This window comes from Nipponia nippon, unplaced genomic scaffold (genome assembly GCF_047370975.1).
Source record: "Nipponia nippon isolate SJK-2023a ecotype South Korea unplaced genomic scaffold, ASM4737097v1 scaffold_8, whole genome shotgun sequence".
Taxonomy (NCBI): Eukaryota; Metazoa; Chordata; class Aves; order Pelecaniformes; family Threskiornithidae; genus Nipponia; species Nipponia nippon.
In genome coordinates, this window is record NW_028262402.1 from 40,082,348 (window position 1) to 40,109,054 (window position 26,707).

Below are 26,707 nucleotides of genomic sequence, written 5' to 3' on the forward strand. Positions count from 1 at the left end.
CAGCAGACCCATATCAGCCCTGATGCTGGCAGGGTTCCCAGAAGAAAGGTCAACACCCAGATATCTTTTTAGCACTCAGCAGCATGTATTCTGAGTATTTGACCTTAGGTGAAGATTCATGTGTTTTATGAGTTCAGACAGCATACTCTGTGGAGGTCCTCAGTACAAATCAGAATGCAGGGTTTGGCTTTTAAAGATTATCCTTCAACAGAATGGAATTCCTTACATTTATAATTACTTAATTTCACAACTTTTTTTTTCACCTTTCTTTTTTTTTTGGCCAGAATTTAATAAGCACACATTCCTTGAGGACTAAATGCCTGCCAAGACTGAAATTTTAAATCCAAACCATTTTGAAGTATCCAAGAGAAAGGACAGCATCTGCATGCATTTGTGTCATTCTTTTTTCCTTTGTTTTTTTAAAAACAGAAGAAATTTTTCCATACTGAGTTAACTCTAAAATCAACTGAGCAGATTTCCTTTAAATTATTGGAGTCATCCTTCCTCCCACCTTTCTCCACAAGACTTAATTGTGAAATTCCTCCAGCAGTCATTTACACCTATGTGAGTACAAAATTAGGGAAAAACACAGTTTTGCAAACGTATCACAGTAGTGTAAATGATCCCAAGAGAAGATAAACAAGTAAATAAACTCTATCATTTTTTCAGAAGACATGTAAGCAGAAAGGTAACATATTCTGTTGTGTAGCATTTGGCATATAAAGAATGCTATTAAAAGCATAATAGCAATAACACTAATTCAATGCTTTTGTAATATTATATAATTAATTCAAGTACATTTTGGTCATTGCAAGCATGCACAGAAATGCAAAGTGTGCACAGAATATCTAGCACTAGAAAAAACAGTTTTATCAGTACAATAATAAAAATTATATTCACAATAGATTATGAACTAAAAAAGAAAAAAACCCAAGCAGTGCCCCCATTATCCCAGTTATTCCTGAGCAATACAGACAAGCTGGCAGAGATAACTATAGTGCAGGCCAAACCTGTTTACACTCCACTACATCCAATAGAGATACTCTTGATTTACATCAATAGGTAGCAAAGAAAAAAGTATATTATGCAGCATGCAGGCAGTCCTAGTGCAGGACTGGTACACCACACTGAATAGCTTTCTCAGCAAGCTTGATACGTGCCCCATCTGTCTCAGAAATGCCATACAACCCATCAGACATGTCTTTGCTTCAAACAGACCTGCTGTTATAACAACTTCGATTACCATAATTTATTAACCTCAGAAACATTGAACTGCCAGGAAAATTTAAACTTCCTTTCTATCAGCAACCTCACAGTTTCTTCTTCTTTTCACAGTTTCTTCATGTTGTCTGTTTTGAAATGAAACCCCACATTTTTCACTTATTCTTTGCATTAGGGAAAAGAATGGGTACTTTCATTAGCCATGTGCCACAGAACTATTCAAATTTTTCTCCCAATTTCCCTTCTTTGGGTAATGGACAAGGTTGTTCACAAAAAATGTGCAATTCTGGATGCAGCTAGTGCTGTGATGATTCATGAACACTAGGAACCACTCTTGCAAAACCCCCCTTGTCCCCTCTCCAAGACCAAACTTGGGGATTTTGTTGTTTAAGCTCATTAGTTATCACCCATCAACCAAAAGCAGGTAAACTGCTTTCAGCCTGAGATGATGTATTTCACAATAGATTTGCAGAGTAGTTTGTGTTTCAGATCTACGCTGCTTTAGGGCAGTATTTCAGATTCTTTTAAACTCAAGTATCTACTTTTGGATTCAAAACCATAGGATTTATACAAAAAAAATAGATGGTTAAAAAGACTCTGAAAACAAATTAAATAGCAGGTTTTGGGGGGCATAAATTTTGATTTTTAAAAGTAAATTCTGTTTCTGACTCTGTCTATGCTTAAAACAGGGAAACTGAAACCATCTAGTGAACTTAACCCTTCTAGAGTGAAATACTCAGCATCTTGCTTGACACCAGGCCAGACTAGGTTTTCTCCTCTAGGCAGGGTTCAGATTAATGGTATGGGTCCCATACCTCAGCATGGATGCTTTGCAGAATGCCACAGCACAGAGCATTTAACATGCAAGGAAGGACCACAGCAGATTAGTGAGTCCATGTTATGAGATAGTCACCACACATCCTCTGACCTCTGCAGGGTATAAATGAGAACTCACATCAACAAGGAGTACACACATCCACTTGGAAAAGTCAGAAGTCACCCAAAAAGGCAAGTTCGTCTTGGAGAGCACACAAACAGTGGGAGCAGTAAGAGGTACTTCTACAGTCTTCTCTGTTATCTGTGCACTGCAGGGGGTTTTGCAGAGGAAAAAGGTAGCTAAGGGTTTGGCTTGACAGGCAATTATTATCATATGAATATGAAAGAAAAGCAAGCTATTGGGAATCATGTTTCATTCTTCAAACCTATTCACTTGTTTCCAGTAAAGTTTCTGAAAGAGGTTAACAACATTTAATATACTAAAATATTCACTTCTCTTATGTAAACAACCTGAAACCCTGGTGTTTATTTCTCCAGGCTCCAGTTTGTAGAGGGACTCAGTTCAAGTCCCCCCCCACAACTCAAAGGTCTAAAGTAGATGTGTATTTGTGCTCAGCTAGATTTAGAAGCCTTGCAATAATCCATGCCAGAAAGAACAGCAACCCCATGCCAAAGTTGCCTTTATCTGTAATTACCAAAGACGATGAAAGAGATTTGCAGAGGACAACCTCATCTACTCCTGCCACTCTCAGCAGTCATCAAAGTTTGAAATGCTTTTCTTAAGAAACAAGTCTCCACATAAGCAAGCAGCTATGAGCCAGAGGTGGATTATTTTTGTGGATGTGAATTTTGATGCAACTGTTCACTACAGGGGTTTGAAAGTTGATGTAATGTTGGACAATCTTCACTCTCCTTTTTTTTCACACCCCTTGATAATCACTGTTCTGGGACAGATTCTGGTTTCTGCACTGTACCTGTGAGACAAGTATGCTGTGGGCCTTTCTCCTCCCACAAGATCTTTGGCAGGCTGCATCAGCCCTCCCCTTCCCCTGATGCCAGCAGGGATGAGGCTGTGCTACACACACAGTAACACCATCTTGCATCTCTCTTTCCTCACCCTGTTGCTCTTACCTCTTTCCCAAATGCTGCACAGTGCTATGACTCCCTCTCATCCTCAATACAATTTCTGTGTCTGTCCTTCTCTGGGGAAAAGAGAGTCTCCTTTATTCTTTCAGCATATCCCTTTTCCCATAAAGGAAACATGAGGGAAGGCCATGGACACCAAACTGTTATGAAAAAGGAAGATGCATGGGGACTGCATTGACTTATGAGTTCACTTTTTCAAACTGCCTGGTCGGGTCTGCCCAACTTCATGTCCAAATCATTAAATTTACAATAAATTAAAAAGATGTGTAAAAATTTTTCCATATCATTTTGTTAATAAGCACCTTGCCTCCCACAATGGGTTGTGTAGATGCACTGGTATGTTTTGCCAGGCAGCTTGGTGTTTCAACTGTAAAAATCTTTCATTCTTTATGTTTAGGAGACTGTCTCCTACAGACTTCTACACCTTGTTGAAACAGTGAAATACCAGAAATATTACAGGAATAGTTAACTTTGAGACAAGAAAAACGGGCATGGATAGCCAAGCCAAATTTCCCTGGCAAATTTAGTTACAGATCTTATGAATATTCTTTCTGCAGGAGTAAAAAAATAAACAGCCAGGAGGCAAAATACCAACTTGAGTCACTACATGCAGGAAGCTGTACCTCACAGTATCCTTCTGGACAAAATGTCCAGCACACAGCTAGACAAATCCATAATATGATGGGTGACCAATTGGCTGACAGGTTGGGCTCAAAGAGTTATAGCAAATGGGGTCTCATCAGACTGTGGCCAGTCACCAGTGGGGTTCCCCAGGGCTCAATTTTAGGGCCAGTGGTCTTAAATGTTTTTCTAAATTATCTGGATGCAGAAATCAAATGTATCAAATGTACATTAAGTAGGTTTGCTGATGATACTGAACTAGGAGGAGCTATGGACTCCCTCGAGGGTAGAGAGGCCTTCCATAGAGATCTGGATAGACTAGAGAGCTAGGCAATCATCAACCATGTGAAATTTGACCAGAGCAAGTGCAGGATTCTCCACCAGGGACAGGGTAATCCTGGTTATATGTACAAATTGGGGGACAAGAGCAGCCCTGCAGAGAGATCTGGGGATTTGGGTTGGTGGCAAGTTGAATATGAGTCAACAGTGTGCCCTGGCAGCCAAAAGGGCCGACTGTGTCCTCGGGTGCATCAAGCATAGCATCACCAGCCAGTCGAGGGAGGCGATTGTCCCACTCTACACTGCACTGGTGCAGCCCCACCTCGAGTTGTCTGTGCAGTTTTGGGTGCCTCAATATAAGAAGACATCAAACTATTAGAGTGTGGGTAGAGGAGAGTGATCAAGACGGTGAAAGGTCTTGTGGGCAAGACTTATGAGGACTGGCTGAAGTCACTTGGTTTGTTCAACTTGGAGAAGAGAAGGCTGAGGGGTGACCTCATTGCAGCCTACAACTTTCTCAAGGGGGGCAGCAGAGGAGGAGGTGCTGATTTCCTCTCTCTGGTGACCAGTGATAGGAAACGGAATGACGCTGCATCAGGGGAAGTTCAGATTCGACATTAGGAAAAGGTTCTTTAGTGCCTAGAGGGTGGTCAGTCACTGCAACAGGCTCCCCAGAGAAGTGGTCATGACACCAAGCCTGTCAGAGTTCAAGGAGCGTCTGGATGATGCTCTTAGTCATATAGTTTAGTTTTACATAGTCCTACGAGGAGCACTTATGGGTTTTTTATGATCCACATGGGTCCTTTCCAGCTTGAGGTATTTTGTGATTCTATGATTCTATGTTCAGCTGGGAGAAAAGAAGGCTCCAGGGGATGTTACTGCAGCCTTTTATATATAAAGGGCACTTATATGAAAGATGGAGAAAGACTTTTTACCAAGACCTGTACTGACAGGACAAGGGGAAATAATTTTAAACTGAAAGAGGATAGATTTAGATTGGACATAAGGAAAAATTTTGTTACAGTACAGGTGGTGAGATACTGGAACAAGTTGCCCAGAGCAGTTGTGGATGCCCCGTCATTGGAAGTGTTGGACGGGGCTTGAAAGATGTCCCCGCCCATGGCAGGGGGGTTGGACTAAATGATCTTTAAAGGTCCTTTCCAACCCAAACCATTCTATGATTCTATGATTAAATAAACATTGACCCTCATGTATGTGAAGGGGATGAGTATGGTACTAACAAAAAAGCCATCATGCTGGGCTTTACTCTGAGAAACTCTGCTGTCTATCTAAAGTAAATTCACTGGAATCAAAATGATAGAATAAGGCTATACACATACAGAATATGACAATAGATTATTTCAAAGAGATGGTGTTAGAAAAAAAAAAGAAGGAAAAAATGTCTGTCTTTAAAACTTAGCATGAACCAAAACCTGACTGACTGTTTAGGAATTTGAAGGATAAGTAAATAGTGTTTCTCAAAGACAAAGTTCCTTTCACGGTGATATTAGTTCAAAACAACTACTTTTTTTCTGGCTACCTGATGTTTGTTGAAGTTTTGTTGAATGCTGCCTACAGAATGCCAGCCAATGTCTTCCAAAGTTTTGTTTATACTGTAGGCTATAGTGCAAGAAATCACCAAAGTAACCTAAAGGTAGCTAGCCCAGCTACTGATATACCAAGTTGGCTATTACTAGCAGTCTAGCCAAAACAGCATAGAGCACAGAGAAAGCTAAAATATCTGTTGGTCTCACAGAGATAAGCCTTTCCATCTAAAGGTACAATTAGGCTTGTTTCACAATTTCATTTTAAATTCTGGAAGTTTGATGAGGGGAACAGTTCAGATTTGAGAATTTTGTTGGGAATGTTATACAAACAATGATCAGCTGCAGCTCCAACAGTGCTCCAGCCCACACAAAGCTCTTGCTCTGGGCAGCTTCTGCTACCCTTGGAGTTTAAGGTCGGCATTATATTTACTCAAAAGTAAGGCAGACCTTGGACTTTTGCTGTACGTTTGCTGAACAGAATAGAGTTTATTCCCATTTTTTCTTTCAAATTCTTCTTTGCATTATTCAGAGCCACTGAATGTTATTTTCTAAGTAACAGCACGCATTAAATGACAGTCCCTAAATTCTCAGTAATATATGAATGGCTAGTCCAATTAGAATAACAAAAATCAAATTTGAGAAAAATAAAGGAAAAGTAAGACAAAAATTTGTCAGAGTGCTTTCAGACTGCTTTTTATTTTCTTGCATTTAGTCTGTCATGTTTGCTTGTCACTGCAGTATTTTTTATTTTCTTAAGAATCTTTAAAAAGTGTCTTTAGCTTTAGATGTGCACATATAACATATATTGCAGATATACAGAAAGCATTTACAGTTGTAAATGTTTTCCAGTTGCTCACTAGCCAAGAAAGGCAGAAAAAAAGCAAGAATTAAAAAAGTGCCTTTCAGTAAAACAATGGGAAGAGGTCTCTTCACAGTCCAAGTGGAAAGAAAATACAATACTAAATCTCACCTGGCCTGCTGTATCACAAAGGTAGAATCTAGAAAATATTGCAGGACCAAAAGTACTAACACCCCAAATCTGAACATGCCTGAGCTCAGATCTGGATCCAAGTTTTGCAGCTGGTCTTTACAAAACAAATGTGCTGAACAGGAACCCAAGTTCCCCATGTTTTGAGGAAGTTTGAACCTGGGTCTGAATCACAGTGTTAGCCCAACTCCACTGAAATGCTCATGCTTTCTCATGTACAATCTGTTGCTTGGGGCTTTAGAGAATCACATCTTAACTTCTTTCTTATAGGTAGTAAGGCATACAAAACCTCCTCATCATGCAAAGGCCTGGCTGACTTAATTCTTTTTCATTTAAATCCCAGAACAGATTATTGAAAGAATTAAGAATATACAAGAGCTTTTCCAGTGGACCTGGACATATGAACAGTATCAACCAAGTGAAGGCTTCACAGACATTTTTGTTAGGTAGGGTACTTCTCAACAGAGAAACAGATTTATGGAGACCATATCCATCACTCATCTGTAGGTTTAATGCTGACTACCATTCATTCTAACACAGATCAGTTTCTCACCCAAAACACTGACATATGATGTCCCTGTGGCAACTCTAGCAATGGATTACATGGGAAAACAGCACTAAGGAAGCATTTTATATATTTTTAGCTACTTCACTGAGGCACAGAAGTCAGAAATTAGGACAGCCAGCACTATGTGACCAACTGGTTCTCCAAAGACCACCAGCAATCACTCCACAGATTACAGTGCTGATCTAGATTGTGTGAAATTTGCAGACTCAAATTGAAGATTGTCGCTTGCTGCGATCTAAGAAGAGTTAGAATAGTAATCTTTCTCAAAAAATGGAAATGCTTCTCCATCAAATGAAAGCAGGAAATGTTCTCAGAATTACAGATTTGACTAATCCCAGGGTAAACAGAATACAAATTTCCTTTTTAAAATGCTTCTAGATGGCACATCTTTAACCAGAAGCATCTACAAACTAAATATACTCAAAATTTCTTCCAAATGTTTAAAATCACCCAATATAGCATGGGGGATGTCCTTTATAGAGTAAACCAGCTACAGTTATCAGCTGAAGCAGAAAACAAGACAGCTATTGAGTTATCCTGAAGGTCATTTGCAGGAAGTAATACACTAAGCTAGCATACAGATATAGTTTTGATCAGGGTAATGAGAACCATCCTCCAAAATCATTTGGTAGCACCGATTACCTAAGAATTTTATGACACTGACTGTACTCCCATTGAGTGACACGGTATGCTTCCTCAGAATGCTGTTTACTTTTGTGGATGTATTCAGCAATTATGATAGCATTTGAGCAAAAATGTTTTGCTCTTTATTCTACAGACATTAGGATAGCAAAGGGCTTATTCCAGAAGTCATAAAAAACCACAGTATTTAAAATGATCGTTCTGATCTGCACAGGAACATTTCATAAAGTAGCATAATTTGCCTTATTTAGTAGTGCCAGAATTAGAGCAGACTGCATTTATATCACTGCACAATAGTTGCAGTAAGTTATGTTAGCTTCTACCTGATAATGAAGCAACCCAAAAACTAGAATAACTATTCCATTATAATTTTCACTCAGAAAGTTTAAAGGCCCTTTTATCAATGTTAGATGTGAAAAACTTCAGATATTCTTGCAGTCTAAGCCCCTGAGACAGATAAGTCTGTGACTGTATCCTGAAACTAGGGGACACAGCCACATGCTTGGACTAAATTCTAAATTCAGTTGTGAAGCAGCAACACAAGAGTAGACAATGTTTTGGTATCAAAGGTATATACAACTGAAACTTTAAACAGTATTTTTAAAATATGTAGTATTTGATGTATCCCTTTTTCAGTGCTAGTCAGCATTGTTGTAATGGGTTCTTATTCTGTTATTTAACTTTAAACAAACATGAATTATATACATCTATTCCATCATTGTCTGACAGGCACCAAACCATTTGATGCTTGATTTATGAACTGATAATCTGTGTGATCAAATAAAAAAAATATTACTCCTTAATGAAATAAATCCAATTTATTTGAGGCTTATTCTGTCTTATGAAAAATGTCATGCAGCATAAAATTGTCTTATTTTTAGCTATATTAGCTAGTTTATTAAACATAACCTCCAAAGGTATCTCTTGGTGGCTATTTTACTGATCGACCAAGTCAAACTGCAGTAAAACTGAGAGTCATTTATGCAGATCTACTATTTTCATCCTGCAAAATACAATGGCAGTGGGCTGAACAACCAAACTAGTGAATCACTTACTCCAGCTAATTTAGCAAACAGAGCCAGTGGAAAGGGTACTTCATACTGGTGGTTCGCTTGCATTACCAAAAGGCAGTCATCAGCTGAAGGAAGGAAGGGAGGTATTTGAAAAGGGGAAAAAAATATATTCCAGCAAGTAACAGAGACAGAATGAAGCATCTAAACACAGCTGTGATTGAGACTCATGTGTGTTCCCTTTCTTTTTGTTTGTTTTCTTTTTTTTTCCTTTTTAAATCTGTGTCACTTTTATTACTGAGGGAAACTCGTCAGGAAGATGTTAATGTTGACTTTCTTCTGCTGCTAAACATATATCCCTCATCTAATGGTGGAAAACCTCTGCTCTATTCAGCAGTTTACACATGATTTCCCAGAGGTAAGAGTGATGATCTCAAATTTTGAGCCCTTAAACCCTGATTCAGTGTCCATGGGACTCCATAACCAGCTTAGCACTCTACTATACACTCCACAAACTGTTCCCTGCTTCATGCTTTAGCTGGAAACAGCAGCAACAGTAACAGGCATGGTTTCTAAGCAGACTGAAAAAAAGACTACTTCTCTATTATCTGCTAAAATCATTCCCAAAACTCTAGGACATCCTGCTCTTCTGCTACCTACAACCTTACTTAGTAGAAAGTGATGATGAATTTGGAAGATGATAGGAAAAAAATCACAATTATCTTCCTGCCAAGCCCAGAAACAGTAAAACACTATTGATATTACTGCAGTATTTGTCAATATGCAAAGTACAATTCCAGAACACAGAGAACATTTTTAGGACCAGGATGGGTGAATTTAGCATAAGAAAATTTATAATTTCTTTTACAATTTGAAAATGTATTCTGATATAAGGAAATTAAATAAATGCACATGAATTTCAGATATCTAAAGAACATTCAGCCTTTTATTACTCTGAGTTTGCTTGAATCAACATTCACATTTATTAATACCTGGAATGAAGGTATGTGAGTACTATCAGTCACTATGCTGGATGACAAACTCCAGCTGTACTGTGCAATAGACAGACCGCAACAAATAATAGCTAGATTCTGAGGAAAAGGGCAAAGACTATTGCAATGTCTCTCCACCTGCTCTGCCTATGTATTTCCAGCATCCCTGTAGCCAAAGTATCCAATAGCTAATAAAACTCAGTTCTCTGTAGAAGCACAGCAGTTGCCAGTTTGGCCTTCAAGAAAAACAGGGGTGGTCTGTGGTTCTTCTCTCTACAGGTTTTGACCAGCAATGATGCATGACAGTTCATGATGGAGAGGAGACAATCAGGAGTTTCTTTCCATTTTTTGTATTAAAAAAAAAGAAAAGAGATACTGAAACTGACGTGCAGAACACTCTGGAATGATAAAAATAATTACTTCTTCACCCAATATATAAGTAGGCTGGGGGGTTCACATTCAAGTGAGTTGAGGCAAACAACTGTAACATTTAAAGGGGGCCTGTCCTTTGTGTAAATAACAAGAATATCTGAAGTTATAAAGAGTTAATGCCGACAAAGAGTATGAAAATTATCACACTTTGAGGTTTGGCCTGGTCTTTAACTACTAATTATCAAAATGTTATTTTCCTGGGGCTTATGCTGCCACCAGAGTGATCCAGTGATGCTTGCTGTCAGCATGGGATACCAGGACACGTAGTTGACTTGGGCTGACAACTCCTGTCTGTTTGTGTGACTGGCATATTTATTTATATCACTATCATACTAAATGTCCTTAGCTTAATCAGGACCAGTTGTTCTAATGAAATGTACTGTTAAACAGCCCCTACCCTGAAATGTTTGCCATCTAAACCACTAGAAAATAGAATTTCTCACTAACACTTTCCATTCTTTCATCACAGCTGCGAAGGCCTAACACAAAACATGTTCCCAAAACAAACAACACAAGCACTAACATAACTTTGGCAAACAAAAGCTGGAAAGAAAACTGGTTTCCTTTATTTAGCTGCATATATTAATGGTCTTTAGGAATGGGCAATTAGTCTTTGCATTTCTTCAAAGCAGATGCACTGGGCTCTCTCTTTTCATGTAATGCTCTCAAAGTCACTTCATACAGAACTAAAACGCATAAGGCATTATGAACATTCCTCCCAGGATGAGAAATATTTAGGATTAATTTGTTCCAAACCATCTAAATGTGTTGCCAGTTTTCATTTGCCAGAAGTATCTAGTATCTTCCTTCATGCTGCCATGAAATTATACACAGCAAATACATGAGATAAACTGTACCAATCATGAAATTGTCCCAGAGACGTGGACATTTTGTTCTAGCCTTGCCAGATTTAAAATACTCATGCGCACAGGCTTATTTCCAAACCTTCAGAGTCTGGATGAGTTTCTTTCCCCTGCTCCTTCTCTGCCTTTTTCTTAGCGACTTAAAATGCTTGCCTAGCACAAAAATTAATCATTTAAACCCTTTATTTCATTAGCAGTTGCACACAGACCAGGAAAAAGGAAAAGCTATCACACATTTGATACCGTGCTAATTCCAGGTCAAATTTTACTATTTATGATCTATTGCTACTGGCTAGCTAAAGTTGTGCACCTAATTAAGCCCCTGCATCCTGTCCAGGAAATAGGGGCCTTCCACGTCTGAATGGGTCAAAGTTTGCAGCTGGTTTCTTAAGGCAGGAAGCATCACTTATGTACTGATAGGACAGTAGTAAGGTATTGTATGAAAACCAAGTACTGTGTGATTTATGAGTTTATTCCCTGTTCCACTGGGGCAGCTTCAGGGACATCCCAAATAGTACAAGAAGCAAAGAGAAGCAGATGGGGAGAGCCTGCCCAGAAGGAGTGGTTTATACTCACATACGACAGAGCACTCTGACTACTACCACTATTGTCATGGAGCTCCAAGACTCTTCCCCTCCAGAAACTACCGAGGCAGTTCTCAGTGAGGGAGCAGAGGCATAGTCAGCAAGCCCTTGTATTACTCAGATTCCCCAGATCTTCGGTATGCCTGGATTCATGTTTACATTAAAGGAACATACAGAATATCACTTATTTTCCTAAGTCGGAAAAGGATACACTGTGACTGAAAATAAGTTCCTATCTCTGCAACTCCCAATTTTGAGGTGTTTGCAGAACCACTATTTCCTATGGAACTAACAAGAGATGCGAATTTGGCCCCACATTTAAAAAACAAATTATTCTATCTTTTTTTTCCATGGGAATGGAATAAAAAAGTACTGTCTTTCCATTGGTTTCAGTAGATGACTTCGCCTATCTTTTCTCCTTTCAGCAGACTTTTGCACACTGTCAACTCAATAATTGCTGGAACTAGGAGACCAAACTGTCCACAGATAAAGCTAAAGTACACAATATTCTGTTCTGATCTTATGGTTCAATGCCTTGTGCTGTTTCTTTTCCTCACTAAACAGGATCATGTATTAAAATGTCAGATGTAGGAAAAAATTTTGAGTGTATTGTCACAGTTTGTTTTATTAACATCAGTTTTATAAGCACATGAAAGAAAATACAAAAGAAACATATGCAGGATGGAAAACTGTATTACATTTTTTATACTACAATATATAAGGTATCAGAGATAGCAGTGAGGCACAAAGTTTGGGTCTGGAGTTTTCCTTCATATCCTTTATCAGAAATCTGTTCATATTTATCACATATATCATGTTTACTGCAGGTAAACTTTTTCCTAAAGTAGACAGAAATAATATTTGCTAGAAATATTTTGCAGGTAAAACTTACATATACTATAGAGTGGAAATGATGTCAAATGACTTGTCCATGTTCTATTGCAAGCTAGGAACTGAGGAGGAATAAAATCTCAGATGCCTGACTGGGTACCCAGACTTCACCTTTGTACTGGGCCATTCTACTTCCGCCTGTTGCGGAGATTTTGCTGGTATGGAAGACTTCCTACCTGAAATTTAATTCATAAGATATCCTTAGCAGAATTATCATTCTTTCTTATATAGCTCAGGATGCAATGTTGGGTCAATATGATGCTTTTATAGCCTCAGTGTGGTTGAGACTGTGGTGCGCTAAATCTAGTGAATTAGCTGTAGTCTGGTACAAGTGCATGAAAAGTCTTACTGTTTAAAGGGTGAAAGTATAGGGAAGTTTCATTTTTCAGTAGCTGGCAGCCTTGCAAGCTGTCCAGGAAACTTTTGTATCTCCATAGGTTCTCACTATATTTTAAAAGGGTGTTGCCTTATCAAACATGTTGGCTGCTTGCCTGAATTAAAAAACATACCACCATAATTTTTTGACACTGAGTTGGAAATTTTAGCATAGTTCAAGACCTGTACTGATTACTTCTTATGGTCTGACACATATAACTAGGTTGAATTCTCCCATCAGTAAAGTAAAAAGCATTCACCCACTTACTTGCTGCTCAGGCAGCGTCTTAGTGAATATGAGGCACCTCCTCCACAAGTGCGTGAACATTCGCTCCATGAGCCCCAAGCATCCCACAGTGAGTCTCGGTCTTCCTCCGAGCGAGCTGTTCTGGAGCTCTGAGGAGAGGGAGAAGGAGAAAAATCAGGAAAAATCATTTAAAGGACAAAAAATATTGTTGCTAGCTTAACCTTTCTTTTTACTGGATATCATCTGGGTCATTGAAAGCACTGAATAAATCCATTATTCTCTGACATTCCTACTGATTGGCAGCCAGTTCTTGTAGTGGGGGTTGCTGTATGAACTTGCTTTCATCTTTTGAGTATCGTACTCTGTCTTGATTTGACAAGACTATTGGTAATGACTATTATAAAAGAGCACTTTGGACAACAGTGAGGCAATGGATTTTTCCCGATTAAAATGAAGAGGTGGAATTTTGTAGATATTAGAAATTGTGCTTTGAAGTTTTGTTGCTGTGTTAGAAACTATGAAAGAGCATATTAAAAAGTGCCTTCCAAGATGCTCTTAAGGAAAAAAAGATGTTCAACATAGCAACTTTCATGCACTAACTGTAAGGAATTGGAACTATCATTACTGTCCAAAGATCTCCTATAAAACTTTCAGGACAAAGATTCCCTAACTGTTTTGTCCCTACTATTCGCTAACTTAAAAAAGAAAGTGCACACTACCTGAAGAGCTGGAGTTCTCCAATGCCAAGCACAGACCCAGGCAGTGGTATTGTTACTACCAGTGGTTGGGTGCAAACATCTTTATAGAGAAGCAGCACTGATGGCTTCAGCTCAGCTCTTCTAGGATTAACTCATAAATGTACAGCAGTACTTGCCTCAAATAATACAGTCATGCATGTACCCAGCATTTCGTTTTCATTCATGTAAATGTACCTCAGAAACATAGATCCACAGGGACACAAATAATTTAACCATTTAGATAGATATTGTCCCTCATGGACAATGTGGTTTTGCTGGAAGAGCAACCTACAGAAGCATGCAAAGGTGCATGAAAAATGCCTGTGTCTGATGGAGACCAGGCAGTGTTCTCCTTCAAAGCTTGGCTTAGGCTGTGGGCCAACACCTGGTGAACAGCATTTCTAACTATTTTGAATAAATGAGAGGGCAAGACAACTGCATGAGGGAGACTTTGATGGTGTACCTTCAACAGAGAAACATCAGCAAGCATCATTGCTCACCAGTGTTAGAGGAATCACCTTTAGCTTTCAATACTGAGGGATTATTTGAGACCCAGAGACAGCTCAACACTGAAATAATTTTATCTTCAGTGAAGCTGTGTAAAAGTTTTGTCATGAAATCTGAAACCTGGTGAAATATACCAGTCTTGAATATTGTTATTCACAGGCAAAAAAGAAAACGGTGGTGACGGTTTAAGGCTGTGAACAGTTTCAATATACATCTGTTTAAGAGAGATACTGAATTTGTCACACATGACCAAGATCTTAAATTGAACAGTCCATGTCTGTAGAGCAAAGGACTAAGTCTGGCACATTAGAATACAAAATGTCTGTTAATTTGGATTTATCAAGGTAAGAGGTTAACTATTCAGTATACTTTAAGGAGCCATGAATGATTATATATGCTAACGGTTAATAATGATAGAATTTTCCAATATGGAAACCATTTAGTCCTATATAAAATTCTGCAAAGGGATTTCAGTTCACCCACTAGTGTCGTCTATGATGCTGAATAAACAGCCAGGCATAAGATTAGCTGAAGTGAAAGCCCATGTCTTTTATTAGCTGTCTCTATACTCAGCTCAGTAATAAGGCCAAAGTCTCGCACTGAACTCTGTTCTCCTGAAAACAGAAGGCCTGTAATCTCAGTGTTGTACACATTTCCACCCCCTGACAGTCATTAGCTCCATGCATCTGAAGGATGAAAACATTGCCAGTGCTGTTCCCAAGGCCCCATAGGAGTCTTCCTGCCCTGAAGTGAGTCATTAGCTCATGGATCAGTACTTAGCTTACTCAAGTTGACAGAGAAACTGTATTGTTATATTCCTTCCAAAAGTCTGATACTACTCTGAGATACACTGGCACAATAAATTAGTGGTAACTAAATGAAAGTTGATTGTGTTAAACCTGCTTAAGTGAGCTCAGACTGTATGCCAAATTGGTAAACTTCTACGGAGATATTATTTAAAGGGAAAACAAAAATAAGATTTGCAGGACACTTGTCCAGCCATTTTCTCTTCTTTCCCTCTCCTCCCATTATCGCTTTTATCAAGATACAGTCCAAACCTGATCTTGAACAATGAGTCAGTCTGTTTGGGCAGAATGGGTTAAAAAATAAAGGATTTTCCTCTCCGCAAACACACCAAATATGGTTATTTCTTTTGAAAGGAAGAGCTCAGTGAGTGGCAAGGGTCAGATGCAGGAGCAGCACGCAGCAACACATCACACTGTCCTCCCAGCCACAGCTTCCCAGCATTTCGCAATGGTCGCCTGCTGCATTCCTCATGCTGCTGCTCATGGACCCTTCAAGGGCACAAGTGCTCCTTTTTTTAAATCAGAGTATTTTAAAAGGCAAATACACAAATGTCACTTTAATAGAGTTGAGTCTATTTGGCCTTCTGACACAAAGGCAGCCAGCCCTTTTGAAAGAGCTTTAGGATCTGGTACACAGCATTCTGAGGTCAAATGAAAACTCCATCAAATTAAAGGGGTTCAGGAGCAGAACATTAAAAGATAGGCTGAAAAGAGGACCCAACACAATTTGTAAAGATTATATTTTTTTTAATTAATCATATAAGTCTTGTGAATGAGAAGGAAGCTAAGCGAAGCAGGCAGAAGGCAAGCTTTCTTCAAACAGCTCTGCTGAAGCACCTCCACTCTGATCCTGCTGCCCTATCTTAGCACTTTTGCCAAGTGGACATTGCCAGCTATGCCAAATAAAATGATTATTCTATGGTGTAGCCAACCTCCATTTTCAATTTGCTGCATGGTGCACAGTTTGTAATAGCATTTTAAACAAATGTAGCACTTCCTTCTGCAGAACAGCTTTTGGAAGATAGTAAGATAGTTTAGATGGGTAATTGAATCAGTTTTTTGTTGCTGTAACATTTAGTATGATGTAATTTTGTTTTGGATCTACTGATGGGAAAAAAAAAGGTAAATTAATTTGTTCTGTGAGAGATGATACTAGATTTGCCTGATGAGTATATAACAATTATTTGACACTCTCAGTTTATCTTACCTTTATTAAAATGTAAAAGGACTTAATTTCAACACAATAATTGCAAGGGTAAATGTAAAAATTAAAGTAACACAAGTGATGAAATTCTAACTATGGCCAGATGTGACCCATTGTCTAGATACAATCTCATTAACATTTACATGTGAGATAAGAGGAGCAACACGTCAATTTACTGAGGTTATTTCAGCTGACTGCTTTCTGAAGGGTATTTTTTATAAAATGAAAATGTGTGTTTGCTTTTTTAGTCTGCTAAAAAGAAAATGTGTGTCTGTGCTTTTTAGTTTGCAAGGAAACAAATACCTTCAAACTGCAAATGGGTGCTTGTCCTGATTATTCACCACTGGTTTAAAGCCCAAAGACATAATTAAAAAGCGTTGCAAGGTAAAGTCACGTGAACCAAGTACTCTTACCACATCAAAAATTATAAGCATCAGCACAGCTAGACATTCTAATGGTCCAAATTTTTCTGAAATAAATTGCACTCCCACCCAGAGGAGAGCCATGTGCCTGTTAGTTGCATTCCAAGATTTGTTATAAGACCTATATATTCCCGGAAAGCATGTGATCTCAAGCTGGAACAGGCGCCAAGTTTTCTTCTAACAAGTGGAATAAACATAATTCATTTCAACTCCATCCATGTTTAATGTTAAAGAAAGTAGAGTGGTTTTCCCTCCTGTGAACTACACAGTTAAGATATTGAGCTTGAAATTCTAGTAATGACTGAAAAGCCATTTTAAATCTGAAGAAGATTGCCTATTGCAGGTCTATGCAGCTTCAAAGGATATATACCATTACTAGCTAAGAATTCGCTGTTCAGCACAGATTTCTCAAAAGTAGCTTATACCACTAATTAATAATTTCTACCCACTTTGAATAAAGTGAACTAAACTGAAGAACCTATATTAAAATACCCCTGATAACACTGAAGAACATTGCAGTGTTCTGCAATACAAGAACTCCTACAGTACTCCTTTAAAGCCCTAAAGTTCCTGCCATAAAGAATAAACAGGAAAAAAAAAAAAGGAGAAAAAAAAGAAAAGAGGAGTACACACCTTTAAAGCTGCAAGGAGTAAAGCTGTCACCACTTAAAGCTTCCTTTAAGTAACACTTCCTTCTTAGAAAAAGTCTTTTATCTCTGCCAGAAGTACCCCAGGTTGGTGCTTCTTGAAATGCCAGTGTATGCCAAAAAAGCAAAACGCAGTCATCAAGACTCATTATGCCCTGCTGCTGGTATCAGTAGAGCTTCCTTCTTCCTTCTGTCCATTGTAGGTGGATCTCAGCCTGAGCTTCCCAGGAAACACCCACTTCTTTGTCCACACAAAACTCACAATGTTCTGACATCTACAGCATCAATGGCAGAAACGTCACCAGCAAGCAATTTGCTTATCAATGACCTACATAAAACAAATAAGTCTGCTAGCACTAATCAAAATCAGCTCGCTCTTTATCTCTCATGGAACAGAAACTGGCAAGGGATGTGAAGAATAATAAGAAGGAGTTCTGTAAGTACATGAGTCAGAAAAGAAAGGCCAAGGAGAGTGTCCCCTCTCTGTTAGACATGAATGGGGAACTGGTAGCAATGGATATGGAGAAGGCTGAGGTGCTCAACGAGTTCTTCATCTCAGTCTTCACTGGCAGCCAGGCTCCCTGCACCTACCAGGTACTGGAACCTCTAGGAGAGTGCTGGGGGAGCGAAGGCCCTCCCACCGTAAGCGAAGCGCAAGTTCGAGACTACCCAATAAAACTAAACAAACAGAAGTCTATGGGACCTGATGACATACATCCCAGGGTCCTAAGGGAACTGGCTGATGTAGTTGCAAGACCACTCTCCATCATATTTGAAAAGTAATGGCGGTCAGCTGAGTTCCCTGGTGACTGGCAAAAGGGTAACATCACCCCTGTTCTTAAAAAGGGTAGGAAGGAGGACCCAGGGAACTACAGACCGGTGAGCCTTACTTCTGGGCCTGGGAAGATCATGGAACGGATCCTCATGGAAGCAATGTTAAGGCACATGCAAGACAAGGAGGTGATCTGAGTAAGCCAGTGTGGATTCACCAAGGGCAAATCATGCCTGATCAGTCTGGTGGCTTTCTATGATGGAGTCACTGCAACAGTCAACAAGGGAAGACCGATTGATGTCACCTACCTAGATTTCTGTAAAGCCTTTGACACAGTCCTGCACAACATCCTTATTTCTAAATTAGAGAGATATGGATTTGAAGGGTGGACTCTTCGATGGATAAGAAATTGGCTGGATGGACGCATCCAGAGAGTTGCAGTCAATGGCTCTATGTCCAGGTGGAGACTGGTGACGAGTGGTGTCCCCCAGGGCTCTGTCTTGCGACCGGTGCTTTTCAATATCTTTATCAACGACATAGACAGTGGGATAGACTGCACCCTCAGCAAGTTTGCGGATGATACGAAGCTGAGTTGTGCAGTTGACAAACCTGAAGGACGGGATGCCATCCAGGGGGACCTGGACAAGCTGGAGGAGTGGGACCATATGAACCAAATGAGGTTCAACAAGTCCAAGTATAAGGTCCTGCACCTGGGTCGAGGCAATCCCAGACATGAGTACAGACTGGGAGAACTCGTTGAGAGCAGCCATGCAGAGAAGGACTTGGGGGTCCTGGTGGACAAAAAGCTGGACATGAGCCAGCAATGTGCACTCGCAGCCCAGAAAGCCAACTGTATCCTGGGCTGCATCAGAAGAGGTATGGCCAAAAGGTCGAGGGAGGTGATTCTGCCCCTCTATTCCACCCTCGTGAGACCCCACCTGGCGTACTGCATCCAGCTCTGGAGCCCTCAACATAAGAAAGATGTGGACATTTTGTAACAGGTCTAGAGGAGGGCCACTAAGATCATCAGCGGGCTGGAGCACCTCTGCTATGAAGACAGGCTGAGGGAGTTGGGGTTGTTCAGCCCAGAGAAGAGAAGGCTCCGGGGAGACCTTATAGTGGCCTTCCGATACTTAAAGGGGGCTTATATATAAGAACGGGAGAGACTCTTTTTAAGGGCAGATAGCGATAGGACAAGGGGGAATGGTTTCAAATTGAAAGAGGGGAAATTCAGATTAGATATTAGGAAAAAATTCTTTACTCAGGGGGTGGTGAGGCACTGGAACAGGTTGCCCAGAGAGGTTGTGGATGCCCCGTCCCTGGCAGTGTTCAAGGCCAGGTTGGAAGGGCCCTGAGCAACCTGGTCTAGTGGGTGGCGTCCCTGCCCATGGCAGGGGGGCTGGAGTTAGATGATCTTTAAAGTCCCCTCCCACCCAAGCCATTCTATGATTCTATGATTCTCATTACCCTAATGCACACTTAACCTGAGGGTGATCCTGCAGCTACCACGCAACACAGCAGCTCCAGAGGAAACGGGCGTGAGGACTCCCAAAGAGTTCTCTAATGAGAAAGAGAAGGAATGCCCTTGTGCCTTTGGATGAGAAAACAAGAAGGATCACATGTACAGAATGAAATCAACTGTCAGTGGATAGGGAGCTCAGGTGAAGATGCTTACAAAAGAAAAGAAAAGGCTTTAAACTATGAGCTGAACAAAGGACTTCTTATAATATAAACAAAAATAATGTTACATAATCAAGTAAGACTAAAAGAGCTAGGTATCCAATTTCATTCTTTAAAAAAAATCCAGCTTCATTGTTTAACAGTAATTTCTGAATTTATTAAAGAGTTGTCAGGCATTCATGTTATAATCAGGCTATGAGATGAATAACAGGTCTTTCCTATCCTCTCCACTAACCCACAGTACACAGAAATCATTTAAACTATCTGGAATAGTATGTAAAAAAGACAAGTGTCACACATCCTTAAATCACAACAGCTGTCTGGCCATCCAGGAGCAGCATCCTTGATGAGAGAATCATGTTTCTTCCAAGAGTATATGTGTACACATATGTTTGGGTACACAGAGGGAGAAACATGAAAAGTAGCAAGACCTCTGTTCATATCCTGAGACCTATAAAAGGAGTTCAGCCTTAAGAAAATAAATCTTAGTCGCATACTGGAATTGAATTTAAAATTTTGTTTCGAATGGCACTATCGCTACAGAATCCAACTATTTGTCAGTGTCACACAGAAAAGAGGGTGTATAAATGCAGATCATGTTGTTTAATTGCTTCTCAGTTTCCAAGGGTTCCAGCCTTCCTCCTCATTCAGTAAAACGCTGCTGAAGTAATATTTTTCAAGCACCCAGTGTGTTCTCTAGTTTAAACAGCAATATAGATAGTGAAAAATACAGTTAACCTCTTGTTGGACTAAGGCACTGATACAGAGTTTAAGCCACAGTTATTTCCCAGATGATATGCACCACTGGATTTGGTTAAGAAATTTACATCATCTGGTTCTTATCATATCCCCACTGTTTGAGGGTATGATGAACTGTCAGTGACAATATGCAAGGCTCCTCTGAGGCCATTGCCTAAACTTGTCTTTTGCTACTGTGAAAATGCTATTAGGGACAGAAACCCAGTATTTTTTCCTATTATATGGTCTTTCTGCCCTCCCTTTTCGGATAAGTCCAAGCACATCCCTATATGATTTCTTGCCAAGCCATACATTCTGCCTCTTTGAGTAATCCTTGATCATCCTTTGATGTTAGTTTGTCACTTAGTTCAAATATATACTTCACACAGTACTGAAATGCTGTCTGTAAAGAACCAGGAAGAAACTGCTCTCAGCACTTATCTAGGTGTGTAACAGCAGGAGACAAGGCCAGTGACCTCATCTCTTTTTAAGAAACATGTATTTCAAAACTTCAACCAGTGTAAATATATGGTTTATAAGATTTCATTTGCACAATGTTGTGTATCTTTGTTGCATTCCATCCAAGGTAACAGCTGGATTACAGTTCAGATGGGAAACTGCTTGAAAATCTCTGGCTTTTGAAGGAAGGCAAGGCAGAACAAAATCACAGCCAATTGAATTAATATTGGTAATTACTGTCAAAAAAATGTTAACATGCAAGGCATTCCTGACTAGCTGTTGAAACTTTTCAGAGAGATTATCTTGGAAACATCATAAGCAAAAGATTCTGACATGTCCAGTTTCCAATGCACAAAAAACATGTTTAATGTATCTAGGCAAAGAGCTGCACATCATTTTAAACAGCACTGTATGACTGAAACACATCCACTCCTCCAGAATAACCGTACCATACTGAAGAAAGACCTTATTAAAGTAAGCCTGATACTTGTGAGGAGCGTAATTCCCTGGAAGCACTAGGATTCCCCATGACAATAGTTGTCCTCCAGCTCCAAGCAGATATCTGCTCATTTCATGCACCTCATGAAGGCAGAGGTTCCCAAGCCAGCCTTAGCAATATATCCAAGGATTTAATGGGAATGAATGCCGATCTATTTTCTTTTCCCAAGGGGTCTGCTTCAGGGTCAGGATGGGTGAACACTGTTTAGCTGGTGTAGTAGATAGCTTGTCTTCCCATTATCCTGACTGTATCTCATGATAGAGAGGACTTCAGCCACCAGACCTCCCACCCCGCCACCCTCCAGAAGGACAACACAAGTCAGAAAACCTGCCTGCCTGGCATTCTTACCAAAGTAATGGGAGTTCTGCTCTCACGGAAGTTAAAAGAAGATGAAGAGAGAAAATGCCCTTGTGCCTAAGCTGCCAGAGCTGTTTACTGCACCTGAGATGCTGAGCGACCACAGGTACAATTGCTCCCATGATTAACTGCTTGCTGTTCCATATAGTCAGATCAAAAGGATGGCTACAGAATTGTTCAAACTACTGCTAAAAAAATGTTTTCTCTGGCAAACAACCTGGAAAGAAAAGTAGCTGCAATGAGCATCAGACATCTTGAGGTGGTAGTGGCTATACCTTGTACACCGGCTCCCCTGCTCCCTGGAGGGCAGCAGCTCCCTCCAACTGGGTGTGGGGCTGTGAGCTGAACAGTACCAGCCCACTCGCCCCAGGCTTCCACAGTCTTGGAAACTAACTGAGGAATTTTTGCCTCCTTTGCACTTGCAAGACCAGGCAAAAGGCCTGTGAGGGGATCAAGAGAGTATTTCCTTGGAAAACCCCTGGCACGGGGAACCCTTGATCTGAGTGACTCTATGCCCCAAGGAAGGCACTGGCACAGGAGCACACAGGTGTGAGGGTATATACTGTACTTTCGGTGATTACTTTATGCTCACACTTTGCTAGTGCAGATAAATGGGCCAGGATTTATTTTTTCATTTCAGCCTCTTAAAAAGGAATAAACAAAAAAGTCCAAATCTCCTTCTGGATAGTTTTTAAATTACTCTTTCTTCAGGATCAAAATCATCCATCACTTAGAAGAAAAAGGGGAAGACACCTTGATGAGAAGGAGAGAAGAAGAAATCTCACTGAGATCCTCTTGCAGTTTTCAATGCTTATTCTGCTCCTATGAACACAGACAAGGGGAAGAGCAATAGGTGGACAATTTTTCTTTACCCTGAAGGAAGACACCTCATACGCATACAGCTAGCTCACTTCCCAAGGACATAAGTAAAAATTTGCTGTAGTAGCCCTTTTCAGCAACTGCGTTCCTTTTTGTCTTCTTTTAACAGCACAGTCATGCAAGGCAGGCTTATTACTAAGGAAACAGAAAAAAGGTAAATTATGTCATCTTTTCATTTTGCACAGGAAAGCAAAGGTTCATCAAGGTGGAAATAAGCCCTCCTCCCTTCCTAGCCATATATGACCTGATATGGTTATTGCACAAGTAATAAGGACAAAGTGTCACACTGAACTCTGTCATCCTGAAAACAGAATATCTGTAGTTGCAGTGTTGTACACATTTGCACCCTCTGACGGTCATTAGCTCCACACATCAAGTGCTCTCTGAAGGATAAAAACATTGCCGGTACTGTCCCTGTAGTCCCTTGGGATTCTTCCTGCCCTGAAACAAGTCATATAGCTGTACCTATGCAGTCTCATAATAGGGAGTACACAGCTTCTGGTCTGCAACAAAAGAGGGAAGAAATGATAAACAGCCACCTCAGGACTTTAGGAGCTAAACAGCCATTCCCAAACTCGGACTGGAAGTTGTATCCCAGGAGAAATGTGCCAAATGTGAGCTCATTTCTTCTCCTAAAAGCTCAGCAGCCAGCTGGGGGGGGGGGGGGGGGGGTTGCTGGCAGAGGATGGAGCTGACAGCATATCACTTCAACATGCTGCACACTGCGCTCCCTATAACCTTTTACAACAGTGCCTTATAAAACTCAGATCAGTCCTATCTCTCACTCCACTTACCCATATGAAAATATACACCAGGAGTGCAATGCGAATACAAGAACTTTCTTTCTTGCTCTCACAGACCCAAGTTACAACACCCTGTTGTATTTAAATCCTGCCGTGCTCGTGTAAACACCAGGCATGGGTGATCCAATAGAGAGCAAGTCCAAGCTGGCTGAGCATCAGACTTGTCGCCTAATTGACTCAGAAGGGTTTTCGAGGCTAGGACTGGTCCAAATGCAGGATGGGTGAAATCACTTTCCAGAATTCTGAACCCACCCAACAGCCTGGGTTCAAAAGTACATCTTGCACTTGAGGACTTCGGGTTTGCCTTCCACGTAGCAAGAACTGTGGGCAGGGAAAAAGCCCACAAAGGAGCACAGAAAGGAAAAGAGAGAAAAGTTAAATTGTTATCTGTGACAAGGCCTATTGCATGCCAAGTGTTTTCTAAGTGGCGAGAAGTGAAAGCTGTGTGCTGGCTGGGCTGTGTTTGTCAGCTCCAATGAAAAAATGGCCAACACATGACTGACACTCCCAGCTTCACAGGTGAACCACTGCCTCTCCCAAAGAGGCAGGGTAATACACTGAAGGAATGTATGTTAGCCATTTTCCCTTGCTTTAGTAAACTGACCTTAAGCTTCAGATATTCACCCAGCCTAACTCTCCATACAGGTCATGACATCCAATAGTGAGTCCTCTTATGTGCACTGGATTTAGAAACACTGGTTCTGAAAGTCTGAGCTAGAAGACCTTGTCACATCAGGATACATTTTAACAGGCTCGTCAGCCCTAGGATAGCTCAGCCTCCTCTGGAGCAGGTCAGAACATTAAGACAAGGTGCCATAGGTTAGAACAGGAAGACAGCACTCTCTGGTCAGGAGGTATTTCAGAGAAGGGAGGAGAGCTCTTCAATGATTTGTGTAATTTCAGATAAACATTCACAATCATGAGGTTTATTCAAAATAAATGAAGCCTCCTATTCTTCTGATGGTCTGCCATCTCCCTCAGTTACCTCATGGAGCTGTGTATATGTTTATTTTAACAACAAGGGGCCCTATAAAGGGTTGAAACATTAAGCCTCGGTGGAGGCAGGAAAACTGAAAGGGAAAAATTTATGTTAAAAAATAGGGGGGAAAGAGAGAGAAAAAGGGGAAAAGAGGAATAGAGAAAGAGAGGGAGGAAGGAAGGAAGGGAGGAAGGAAGGAAGGGGGAGGAAGGGAAGAGGGAAAAGTAAGGAAAGAAATGCATCATGGAGAAAGCTCAAGATCCCATGCCATAACAAAAAACAAAGGGAAGACAGGAAAAATTAATACTCTTGGAACCCTTAGGAATTAACTAAAAACCTCAGAGTTTATCTAACATATTTATTCCCCCTTTAATCACCAAGTAATTGATCTCAATTTAATGAAAATATTTCTTCAAAGGAACACACACTCAATTGTTGAGAGTTTGTAGTACCAAGGTGGAGGAGTTTTCTAGGAGTACCAGATTTTTTTTTCATGATTTTACATTGAATTACAAAGATGGAAGGACCTAAACACTGCCAGGATATAAGCTGCTGCTGCTCTCATGCTGCCCTCTAATATCACATGGGATGAAAATATTTATGTTTCCATTGCTCTCACCAAATTAAAGACAAGACACATCCACACTTTGGAGCCAGTATGCTGTACAGAAAGGGTATGCATTCCTCTCTATGCCAGTCTTCAACTCTGGTAAGATGTGATAACACACTCTCACTTGCCCTCATGCTCCCCAGCACTGATGAGTGGCTGAGCCCATCAGAGAATGAGACTGCTAAAGTTTGGATTAGCAAAGCAGAGTCTTGTAATTCAAGCTGCGGCAGCTCAAGTTTTTAGTTTCAGAGATTTCTATTGAATTGCTTCCCTCTCCCCTTCAGCTAATTCAGATCTTTCATCTTTAAAACATGGCCCTGGATAGACCTTTAAGGAACATATTGGCGATACCACAGTAACTTGAAAATCCTCCACTCTCTTTTTTAAAAGTTACAGGAACTATGAAAATGTCATATCCAAAACACATTTGCAATTATAATCCATCCACATACCAAAATGAAAAAAGAAAAGACAGCCTTGGGCTTGTTAAGGGCAGCTATATTTGCCTTCAACAACAAATGCGTTTAACAGTCCAGGCTGAAAGAAATACAGGGATTTAAATAAGCCAGTAAGTAAGTAAATAAATAAATAATCCACCAATCTCATGCCAGCACCAGAACGGTAGGAGACCTTATTGCTTCCTTTATTGCCTTTCATTTCTGGGTCTGTTGATATAGTGCAGGATCTGAACAATACACTAGCAAACTTCAAACAGGGACTGAGATTATATCCAACAAAGCTAGAAGGGGAAATTCGACACCCCTACAGTACATTCATATGGAAACAAAATGAGTTATATTTATTTTATGGGACAGTTTGAATTTATTACAAGTTGCATATAATTTCCTGTCTCATTTCTTGAGCACTCTTGGAATTTATTTCAGGATGTCCTACGTTATCACACAGCCCCTTCCCTCTGCCCTGACACCCTCTCTGCTGATCTTGCTCCACAAGAAGTCCTTGAAAGGTAGAAATTCCAGGGCAACCTCTAAAGGGTTGAAACTTTGGAAGGAATTCCATAAAGGCAGTGAAGATGAAAATGGAAACAATGTGAAAATTAATGTACTGTAGAATCAGTGAACATACCACTTATTTCTCTACACAACTAGAAGAAGGACTGCTCCTATAAGCAGTGTCCAAATAATTCACAGGTGGCAAAACTATTAGGATTTCTACATATGTTTGCCTTGGAAGCAGATTAAATCTCACAAGTACACACACTGCTTTCCCTCCCCCAGTCACCTGTCTATATTGCCTTCCAATTTCACCACAACTTTAGCTACTTTTATAAGAAATTTGGAAAAGTTGGGTTCTGGCAGTAAAAAGAAAAAAAATGCTCATACGTGAAATGAAATTCTCATCAGGGTACTTAAAGGGAGAAAAAAAGAAAAAAGCTGGAAATACACCTGGAGTCAGTAATCCCTG

The 26,707-nt window shown here is 40.2% G+C and overlaps 1 protein-coding gene across 1 annotated transcript in view; it reads right to left on the reverse strand.

The window, feature by feature from the left end:
* The window catches only part of ADAMTSL1 (ADAMTS like 1), a 198,882-nt gene that overhangs the window by 166,447 nt on the left and 5,728 nt on the right, over positions 1-26,707 (reverse strand). Inside the window, exon 2 of the mRNA XM_087742441.1 lies at positions 13,205-13,332. Coding sequence (XP_087598567.1) covers positions 13,205-13,332 — 128 coding nt within the window. The remainder of the gene's footprint in view (positions 1-13,204; positions 13,333-26,707) is intronic.